Source organism: Lutra lutra, chromosome 8 (genome assembly GCF_902655055.1).
Source record: "Lutra lutra chromosome 8, mLutLut1.2, whole genome shotgun sequence".
In the NCBI taxonomy this organism is placed as follows: Eukaryota; Metazoa; Chordata; class Mammalia; order Carnivora; family Mustelidae; genus Lutra; species Lutra lutra.
The window spans coordinates 12,564,090-12,575,340 of NC_062285.1; the positions used below are offsets into that span (position 1 = coordinate 12,564,090).

General features: G+C 48.9%; 1 protein-coding gene across 1 annotated transcript; it reads left to right on the forward strand.

Annotated features, from left to right (window-relative positions):
• The first annotated feature begins 2,981 nt into the window (after positions 1-2,981).
• On the forward strand, positions 2,982-8,523 carry BAMBI (BMP and activin membrane bound inhibitor). Its single transcript, XM_047742895.1, has 3 exons — positions 2,982-3,111; positions 6,807-7,094; positions 7,539-8,523. Exons 1-3 carry the CDS (start codon positions 3,036-3,038, stop codon positions 7,955-7,957), a joined length of 783 nt encoding a protein of 260 aa, XP_047598851.1. The 5' UTR covers positions 2,982-3,035; the 3' UTR covers positions 7,958-8,523.
• The last annotated feature ends 2,728 nt before the right edge of the window (positions 8,524-11,251 follow it).

The window sequence follows — 11,251 nt, forward strand, 5'->3', positions numbered from 1 at the left end:
GGTCTCAGGGTCCTGGATGGAGCCCCGCGTTGGGCTCTCTGCTCAGCAGGGAGCCTGCTTCCCCCTCTCTCTCTGCCTGCCTCTCTGCCTACTTGTGATCTCTCTCTCTGTGTCAAATAAATATCATTTAGAAAAAAAAAAAGAATCTTAAGTAAAAAGGGGAACTTATTAAGGCGCCTCAGTTAACCTTAATAAGGAACCGAAGTGACACCAAGTGACTAGGAATCCATTTGGACTTACATGTTTGTCGTTTTTCTCTTTCTTGGCAGATGGGTGGACTCTGAATTTGAACGTCACCTGTGAATTGACCTCTAGGAATGGACAGCATCTCTGGCCAACCACCCAGAAGAGAGTACTTCATTGGCCCAGCTAGGGTCATGTGACTACCTATGGCCAGAGGGGCAGAGGCCCCCAGTCTGGCTCCAGTGCGCCCTCCAGAGAAAGCAGATGTTCCTCTGAAGTGGGCTGGGAAGGCACTCAGAAAGTGTTTCCTGCAATACAACTTTCATCAACCCATCCCCCACACTGCCTTCTTTTAAACAAGTATTTATCTGCATTACCAGTAAGTATCATTATTTTCTGATGCACCTCTGCCTGCTCCTTGCTTCACATTTTATGCTCCAGCAACAAAAAACGACTTGCAGTCCCATCTCCCCATCCCCTACTGACCACCCACATCCCCCAACACAATCAATAAATGTCACACCTAAGTTCCTGTGGTCTTCTATGCTTGTAACCGTCTTCTCTTTTTTCTTTAGGAGTCATGCCGGATGTCACTGCTTCCGGCTGACCATCCAGACTTCTGTACCTTCCTGGGCTAGTTATCTCTTCTTTGTGCATCTAACATTATGCACATAAATCTCTATCATCGTCCCACTGCATTGTTTGTGATTTACTGTTTAGCTTCTGACAGCTTTACAACCCCAGAGTCTGGCCTATAGTGGGCGCTTCGAGATAGTTGAATGAATATGCTCTAGAGGTTTCCTTTCAGCTAATAATTGACTCTCTAGAGTTAAAAAAGAGTGTGTCATTACATGAGAAGTATTGTCTGCGTGAGCCCCTTAGAACTGTTAATTTATCGAAGAATCCCAAGTCAGGAAGTTCTAATCAAAGTCCTCCTCAGGACCAAGGGTCAGCCCACCACTTGAGAGATACCTGTTGTTTACCTGGTGCCCTAACCAGTTTAACTTCCTCTTAAAAGGTCCACTCAGTGTTCTCTCCCATCCTTGTAGATGCAATTTTGATCTAGTGAAGTAATGGGCAGAGCATCAATTCATGAAATTATTTTCTTCTTTCTGCATATAAACATTTTTAAGGGCAATTTCATTAACTGTATCCTGTGTCCTCTGGGGACTTTCAACTTTAATTTACTGGGTTCACCTTGATTTTTGGTCCTCCAGACATGGATTTTTTTTTCTTAGCCTCAGAGCTCATTGCTGTACCATGGTCCAAAGGGATTTAACTTCACATCTGTCACCTTAGCATTAAATGCTTTTCTTTTCCTCTTCCCGCCACCCCTTGACATTTTATCTGGTAGGGAAATGTTGGCTGATCCTAAAAGGAAATTTCTCAAACGGTGGACTTTTGTTAATCTCAGGTTATGGGAGGAAACGATACAAGAGCATTCCCGCAGATAAGATTTTAAGTTGAATTTAGCCTCCAAAAAGTAAAAACAAAAGAAAACATAACACAACAATAGCAAAACCTCCAGGGCTGCCTTTGGTTACGTTGGGGGCCGGCAGCCCTGCAAGTCCTAATAAATGAATTAGTATCTCAGAAAGGAGATCACTGCGGGGCTGATATTGATCAGGGTCAGCCGGTGTGTTTGCCTGCGATTGTTTGGGGGGTAGTTAATTGAGTGTCAGTCTCGGCCTGTGTCGTCTCGCTGGCGCCGGGTGCTTTTGGATTTGCTAATTTTCGTTAAGTGTCTCTAGCCGGCTCCTCGTCCCCTGTCTCCCCAGGAGAACTTAGCGGCCCCCACTGATCAACAGTCTGTCTGTCTGGGCTTTATTGATCAGAGGGCGGGCTGCTCAAGGCGGATGCGCCGAGAGGGAGATGGGGGAGAAGGCTGAAAGCAGACCCCCGCCCCCGGCCGCCCCCCTTCCGGGCTCCCCGACGAAACCCCCTTCTCGGCCACACGCGAGCCCCCAGGGCTCGACAGGGGCGCCGTGGCAGATGGCGCACGCCGGGGGACCGCCACTTGTCCCTGGGGTTCCTAGAGCGCGCAGCGTGGCCCAGGAGGCCTTCCGCTAGCGACCCCTCGGTCCCTTGCGCGTTTCGGGGGCAACAAGAAAGTAGCCAGGGGATGGGGGACGCCGGCCCAAGTCTGAGTTGTGAAGGTCCCGGAGGCGAGTGCCAGAGACCCGGCGGCCGGGATCGACCCGCGCCTCGCGAAGGTCACCGACGCGCAGGCCTCCGCGAGGGGGAGCGCGGGAGACGACAGCCTCCCCGCCCGCAGCCCCAGACGCCGGCGCCGCTAGTAGCCGCGGGGCAGGTCCCACCCGGCCCCCCTCTGGGCCCGCCTCCTGGCTGCGGAGATGATCGACTGGAGCCTGGCGGCCAATCGGGCGGCGCCGGTGCTGCCGGGGCGGGGCCAGGGGCGGGCCCGGGGGCGGGGCGGCGTCTGGCCGGCTCCAGGCGCCGGGCGCTATTTACCGGCGCGGATCAGGGCCGGGAGAGGCGGGCGCAAGCTGGAGCTCGCGGCTGGCGGTCTGGGCGCACGCTCTGGGAGCTTCTTCCTTCGCGGAGTGGCCGGCCGAGGGGGAGCGAGGCCCATAGCCCACCTGGCACTGCGGCGCCGACCGAGCGAAGGGCCCCCGGTGGCCGCGGAGTCGGGCCGCGGAAGTCCTCTGGGCTGCTCGGCGCCCCTCCAGCCGCGCTCCATGCTCCGGCCGCGGCCCGGCTCCTCGCCCGGTCGCTGACGGCTCCCGCCGCCCCGGGGAGCCCCCATGCCCTGCGCGCTCCGGGAGCCGTAGGCTGCAGTTGCGCCGCGGCTCCGGGAGCCGGCGGGGGCGCCGCGGCCGTGGGGGGCGTCAATGGATCGCCATTCCAGCTACATCTTCATCTGGCTGCAGCTCGAACTCTGCGCCATGGCCGTGCTGCTCACCAAAGGTGGGTGCCCGCCGGCCGGCCGAGGCGCGGGCTCTCCGGGGAGGGGCGCGCGGGGGTCCCGGGGCAGCCGCTGCCGCGGGCTTTTGAAGGCGGCTGCCAAGGCTTTGTTAGCAGCGGGCGAGGCTTCCTCCCGCGCTGGAGCCCGCAGGTCGCGACAAGTTGCCTGTTCTTAGAAGTCGCGGCGGTGGCTTCGCGGCCGCCCCCCCCCCCCCTCGGGTGTCCCGGGGCCGGCGCGTGGAGGTGGAGTCAGACCTCGGGGCAAGTGGTTGTCAAAATGTTGTTGTAAGTCTGTCCGCGGCGAACTTTCCTGGACGTCTGCAGCCGGGAAGCGGGGCCGTGGTGCGCGCGGGGACGCAGCCGCCCTCCGCACCCCGCGGCTGGGGGTGGCCGCGCCGAACCCCCGACCCTGCGGGCCGCCGTGCGAGGCCGGAGTGCGGACGGTCGGCGCCCGTCCCCAAGTGTGACTCCGTCCGGGCTTGTACGTCCATGTGTGTCTCTCAGTGTCTTTGTGAGCCCGCGAGTGTGAGAAAGGAGGTGCCCCAAGTGTGTCTCCGTGTGCAGGAGTCTGACGGGTGGCTTCGCGGGCTGGGAGGGGTGGGCCCACTCCCCTCAGGGTTTACACTACTACCGGGGGAAAAAAAAGAAAAGAAAGAAAAAGGTCGGTTTCTTTTTGCTCCCTGCAGTCTCTCGCCTTTTAGGTTGAAATAACCCAAACTCCTAGATTTCAAGGATTCCCCCGCCTCCCCCGCCATGAACTCTCCTTACTGTTCTCCGAACAGATAATTTTTCTCTTTTTTAAAATGGGAAGCGTTATTTAGCTTTTGCACTCACCCCCCCCCCCTTCTGTAATTGCCATGTAGCAGGCATGAGGTTAAAGGATAAGCTAGCCCAGAAGGATGCTGTGCTACGGTATTTATTTATTTTGAAAGGAAGGGTGTAATTAACCCTAAATAACAGCCCTGGTAGCCTGCAGAGGGGAGCCTCCTGGCCCTATCAAAGGCCGGCAGAGCAGGGAGGGACTGAGGCTGACATGAAGTCACAGATACCGAAACTATGTGCCTGATAATGATATAATTAGGGGATCAGAGATTTCTGACTGCTGCGGACTTCAAAAGCTTTAAAAGAAGCCAGCAGTCTCTCCTGTAGCCATCTTGACTAAAGCAGACATTTTTGTTTAATCACTACATACAGTAACAAGAAAGGGGGGGAAACAGAAGAGCATTGTTCACTGTTTCCAAATACCATTCCCCTTTCTGGGCCTTTTGCATGCCACAGGAAGAAACTTTATGAAACGACAGAAATACAGTTTTAATACAGTAATACAAAAGTCCATTCAACTTGTTGAAATGTGGCTCCAATTAAAAAAAAAAGTTGTTAGAACTTTCGTAGTTACCTGTCAAAATTTTATTAGACTGTTTTAGGTCATTGAAAATACAGTATTTTAAATAGGCTCTCATAAACATTTTACTCTTTTTTTCTTTTTTCATTCAGTGCTCTTTTTCTGCACTGGGTTTGAGGTGCATGGGATCAAAATGGACTTTGAATCTGTTTTATTTCTACTTTATTTTTTTTTTAAGATTTTATTTATTTATTTGACAGAGAGAAATCACAAGTAGGCAGAGAGGCAGGCAGAGAGAGAGGAGGAAGCAGGCTCTCTGCTGAGCAGAAAGCCCGATGTGGGGCTCGAACCCAGGACCTGGGATCATGACCTGAGCCGAAGGCAGCGGCTTAACCCACTGAGCCACCCAGGCGCCCCCCCCCTTTTTTTTTTTAAGATTTTATTTATTTATTTGACAGAGAGAAATCACAAGTAGGCATAGAGGCAGGCAGAGAGAGAGGAGGAAGCAGTTTTATTTCTACTTTAAATCTGTTGGTGGAATTTGTCAGGCTAGGGATACGTAGTCATCACCACATAAGACTGGTGAGCTTTGTGCAAAGCATCGAGTAAGCTTGGAAAGAGGAGAGAGAACCTCTAAAAAGCAAGGTTTGGGGCGCCTGGGTGGCTCAATGGTTAAGGACTCTGCATTCGGCTCAGGTCGTGATCTCGGGGTCCTGGGATCAAGTCCCGAGTCAGGCTCTCTGCTCAGCAGGGAGCCTGCCTCCTCCTCCTCCTCCCTCTCTCTGCCTGCCTCTCTGCCTACTTGTGTTCTGTCTGTCAAATAAATTAAAAAAAAAATCTTAAAAAGCAAGGTTCCAACTTGAAGGTCTTCCTGGAGAAGGGACTTCGGCCCAGAGTGGGACAGACCAGGGAGCTCGCCAACTGAGGCTAGAGCAGGACCTCCAGCTTTGGACAGTTAAACTCAAATTGCCAGAGATCTGTGATTAGCTGGAAGGCGTTTTTTTTTGTTGTTGTTTTGTTTTGTTTTGTTTTGTTTTGTTTTTAAAGAACGAAAGCATTAGCATCTGATGAAAACCCGAGCATACCATACAGTGGCCTGGAATTTGGACAGATAATTAAATGAGACACCTCACTCAGGCGTTCTCATTCGCAGAGAGGAGGAGGAGGAAGAAAGGAGAGGGTAGGAAGAGGTCTATAAAACCACAGTCCCTGGTGTTTAATTTCAGAGCCGGGGTTTCAGTAACTACTAGAGCTTCTCATCGGGGAGCTGGGAAAAGGTGTGTGCCTCAGTTCTTTTTACATTAACATTAGTTGTGGCATCTGACAGTGACCAGAGCCCACGGGGTCAGATGTACTATTGGTGATCTCTCTAAGACCCAGATCATTTCAGCTAGAGGAGGATGCTAGAAGCCTCAGAAGCATGCATGCAGCAAAATGTTACCAGCGACTTGCAACTCCCCAAATAAGTTTTATAAAGGAAACTTGTAATCCCTTCCTGGAGAAAAATTTGAGGTTTCCTTAAGGATTTTTCATTCAACCGGCAGAGGATTTTCAGTTTCAGTGTTTCCCCTTTTAGATCCCATGTTGAATTACATGTAAAACTGGGGAGTTAAGGGGAGGAGAAGTTAGCTTTTACACCCGCCTCCCCTCCTCACCCGCCCCCGCCCCCAGTTTTATGACTTTCCATTTGGGCTGAAAGAAATTGACTTTGGCAAGCAAACCACTAATTGTAAACTGCCTAGTTCCTGTTTTACAATATACTGACTAAAAGCTCCTCTGCATGAAAAGATCTTTATAGGCAAAGTTTGCCTTTTCTGGAGAGGTTGCAAATACCTGCCCAGTTTCATAGTTTTAAAACCTCCTGACCGGAGCGATTTCTAGATTGTTGTGTTTCTAGTTAATAACTTTATAAGGTGTTAGCTAAAGCTCTTAAATCTTGGCACAGCCCTTTAAGGTAGTAAACAATTCAGTAGTTCCGATCAAATATTTATACTGACAAAATAAAAAAGCCGGGCATTTTTATGTTGTATGGTCACGTAGGATTAAAATGAATAAACAGTGTAATTCACCTTACGGTAGGAGAATTTCTTGTGATGATTCTTTTCCTTCAGATCCAGAAGTAATATTTTGAATTAACCCGCTAACTCCTCAGAAATCGCAATTGAACTCTGATTCTCTGCAGTTGGGATTAGTACGTTTCTTGCACCCAGGGCTCTCCCAAGTCTGCCCTGGGCTGCCACTGCTGGCGCTCAGCTGAATATCCAGAAGTTCATGCCTTTGAACTTGAGCAGTTGCCCAGGTGGAGGCTTGATCTGGGCTCAGGAAGGCGCGTGACGCAATTTCTCATTGTCTTCAGGTGAAATCAGATGCTACTGTGATGCTGCTCACTGCGTGGCGACCGGCTATATGTGTAAATCCGAGCTGAACGCCTGCTTTTCGAGGCTTCTCGATCCTCAGAACACAAACTCCCCGCTCACCCATGGCTGCCTGGACTCTCTCGCAAGCACAGCAGACCTCTGCCAAGCCAAACAGGCCCGAAACCACTCTGGCACCGCCGTGCCCACATTGGAATGCTGTCACGAAGACATGTGCAATTACCGAGGGCTGCACGATGTGCTCGCCCCTCCCAAGGGGGAAGCCTCAGGTAGGTAGAAGCCCCCTCGGACCAGCACGACGGCCTCATCTGGCTCGCGGCGGCCAGGACTTGTATGTCTGCTATTGATTTTGTTGTTAATGTAAGTAGAGACACCAGGGGGAGAGGCCTGGCTGTGGATGCGAAGATGCATCTCTGTTGAGTAGCTTTTGTGTCTGCCTGAGCTTGAGATGTCTGTCTGCATGATGGGTTTTGCCTGGCTTTTCCACTTTTGGAAGACCCAGAAGACCCTTCCTGTTCAGGAACGACAGTCCCTACACAGACTGTTCTCGGAAGCCGATCTTTGCACCGCTGGGCAGAGTGTCATTTGTAAATAGTGTTGATTTCACCGTAAGCTGCTTTCTCACGGGGTGGCTCGTTGCAGATGGATAGATGATCGTAAGTCCCGGTGGGAGGGCGTAACCGCAGTCTGCTCACGCGTTTGTGTTGCTCTAGGACGAGGAAACCGCTATCAGCACGACGGCGGCAGGAACCTGATCACCAAAGTACAGGAGCTGACGTCCTCCAAAGAGCTGTGGTTCCGGGCGGCCGTGATCGCCGTGCCCATCGCCGGCGGCCTCATTCTGGTGTTGCTGATCATGCTGGCCTTGAGGATGCTCCGGAGTGAGAACAAGAGACTGCAGGATCAGCGGCAGCAGATGCTGTCCCGTTTGCACTACAGCTTCCACGGACACCATTCCAAGAAGGGGCAGGTGGCCAAGGTAGACTTGGAGTGCATGGTGCCCGTGAGCGGCCACGAGAACTGCTGTCTGACCTGTGACAAGATGAGACAAGCGGACCTCAGCAACGACAAGATCCTCTCGCTCGTGCACTGGGGCATGTACAGCGGGCACGGGAAGCTGGAGTTCGTATGACGGGGTCTGACCCCAAAACGAAGTTCTTGGACGCTGGAAGGCTTGGGGTTCTGCTGGACAGGAGCACTTTATCTGCAGAAAAAGGAACTCACCGAATCACCTTTGAGAGATGGAATGACCTCTGCAAACAGAATCTTGGATATTTCTTCTGAAGGATTATTTGCACAGACTCTTAAATACAGTCAAATGTATTATTTGCTTTAAAATTATAAAAAGCAAAGAGAAGACTTCGTACACACTGTTACCAGGGTTTTGCATCTGAGCGAGCTGGAATTGAGTACCTAAATAAACTAAAATGTGCTCTGTGTAAGCTCCAACATCTTGATTTATTGTAAAGATTTAAAAAAAATATATATATATATATACATGTATATATATATTTTGTCTGAAACTTAGCAGTGTCTTGTCATAAATTAAAAACTAAGTGGGAAGTGTAAGAAACTTCATGTTAATTATACAAATGAAGATCTGTTGTCGCTCATAGTAGGGTCTCAACTATAGGATTTGGCTTGATTTTTGTTTTGTTTTGCTTTTTTTTTTTTTTTTTTTTTTTTTTTTTTTTTTTTTTTTTTTTGGTATTTAAACAAGACCAAGATCTTGTTTGTCCTTACCTGCATATTTGTAGTTTTCTTACAGTGTGGAGAATTTCCAAATGTGTCCTGCCCATCATTCAGTGTCTTACCCACGTGTTTTTGTTAGGTGTTAGGATAACCCTGGTTTTTAGCTTTCACCTATGAGAAATCCAAAACTTCTTTAGACCAGGTGGGATATGGTGGATCCGTGTCTGGAGCTGAGAAAAGGTCATATTCCTCAACTTCAGTTGCTCTAAAATGCTTTTTAAAAATGTGTCTACCTCCAACCAAATAAGAAAAACCAAACCAAGCCCGCTAAACGAAACTTCTCGTAGTTAGTTAGTCACTGTCTACTTTTACTACGTTTGGATTGATTTACCATATCAGTTGGCTTTTGTCTCAGACCAAATTAAGTATTTTGGATCCCAAATTAGCCAAACTCAATTGTGTCATGCTCCTAGTTTTCAAACCTTCCTTCAATGCAGTGTTATACTAATATTTTTTTTTTTCAGTGTTTAGAAAGGGTTGCAATACTGAGGGTTATTTGTATCAACTGAGATTTAAAGAACACTAGGTTCCTATGCCCCCCACATTGACTTCAGCCACTGACACACTGAGTAACAGTGTTTTCACTCCTGTAGGACCTTCTGTCTGGCAAGACTGCTCAGCCTGAATTCAAACCCATGCCATGTTTGTGTACTTGCCCCCCCAAATAGATCTTTGTTATCTTAAACGTGAGAAGAATTTGTCACCTAGGATTCTTTTTTTTTTTTTTTCTCCTGATTCTTTTGTATATTTGAAACTTCTGCTTAAAAATGAACCTCTAGTCTGCATATGTGAGGATGGGGTTTTCTTTTACTGAGTGTTAAAAGATTGTGTGTGTGCATATTTGGGGGGTTATTTTACGATAAGCATAATTTGGGTCCTTTAAGACAGACGCAGTCGCCAAGTTCATGGAAGAATCGGAGTCGAAATGACTAGTCTAAAAAAACGAGTACCTAGATTATCCAATAATTAAGAGGCCACAGCCCCATACAAAGTAGGCTATGGAATAAATACACATTTTAATAAATGACGGCATTCGTATTGTGCTTTCTTGCACGCGTGACTTCTAGTTTATAAAGGGTATTAAGTTTTTGGTGTGTTGCTTTTCAAGGGAGCCAGAGAATTGTGGCCTAACCATCCAAACCCCTCTAGAGAAGAAAATTCACTGAGATTGCCCCTTGATGGAGTTTCGACCCTTACCTCCACTGTGAGCTCCAGATCAAATTACAGCAGTTTGATATCTTGAAGATGAAAAGCCTTCTTGCCCCTTCCCCCTTCTGCTGTCACGTACAGCGGTCAAGCATGCTCAGAGACGCCTCTAGCAGCCGGTGTCTGTTAGTCTTACTCACCCCATTTCTTCTACATACCAGTTAACTAAGAACTCGGCAACTTGTTAAGTAAAGGCAGTGAAGGACTTGAAGTCCCGTATTTTGAATCACTTGGAAACCAGTAAACCCCCATCCTCCAGGCACTGAAATCACAGACATTTACTGGAAGATGAATGCAAAATGCCCCCATTTCTGTGTTCAGTGTTTGCTGCCCTGCGTCTTGTTTTTACTATAAATTCACGAGGCCGTTTACACCCATCCTGTTCCGGGGTGGGGGGCAATCATGTGCACCTGCCACCCACTGCTAGACTGGGGGTCCGGGTGCTCACCTGCTTGCCGCATAATCGACTGGCTATTCCTATTCCCGTGTCTTCCTAAGACGAACCCTTTGCCTCTCGCGTGTTGTATTCATAAATGAGATACTTACTCATGGAGTGTTTGCGCACTGCCCTCGCCACCAGTCTTAAAAGGCAGTTCTGGGCATAACTCGGCCTTTCGACGAAAATACTGCGGGTCTCTCAACTTTGATTTTTACCAAGAACTAAATATAGGTTCTCCTGTTGCTTTCCTGTGAGAGCGTAGAGGCTGCCAAGAGCAGAGATAAAGGGCCCTTCATGAAATAACTACCTACCTGAGTCGGTGATGTAAGTAAGGTGATGACTGCTGTGTTTGTTTTTCCCTCCTGGAGATGTTTACTGTTACTTTGAGGTGACAGGACAAGGCCGAGCTAACCAGGAACAGCCCTTGTTTAATATTGACATAGAACTACCCCCCCACCCCCAAGTAAGATTCTTTTTCTAAGTGGAAATTTGCCCCAACCAGAGACAAATGGGACCAAATTTGCCATGATGTTTCTATATCTACCCCCCTCCCATTCTCTCCCTTTTGAAAAAATTGATCTGTATGTGGTTATGTCTTTTATGTTATTTCCACCCCCTCCCCCAACACACACACCCTTTATTTTGAATGGCTCAGAGGCTTCCTAGGAATTGACTGGTGTGTCTCTAATTTCTGCTGAACTGATTTTATTAAAAACACTGCACCATAGGGGGTTTGACCTTCTAAAATACCAAACATGTCTGCTTTAGAAAATCACAAAGCTCTCCTCTGAAGAGCTCGTAAATCTGGTTTCAATATGGGTTGATTATAGGCTAAAAGCTTGAAGGCAGGGGCATCCAGTATCATGAGTCTGGAACTAGCCTTTTTGGGGCCAGGACAGCTTTTTTTCCTTATAACTTCTAATTGGTCCTCTTCTCTGTCTCAGCCCAAATAATGTCAAACCTCCACCAAAAGTTACACGGCGGGATGAGGCCGAACTCATAGAAGGGTAGCGGTCAAGTGCACTTGGG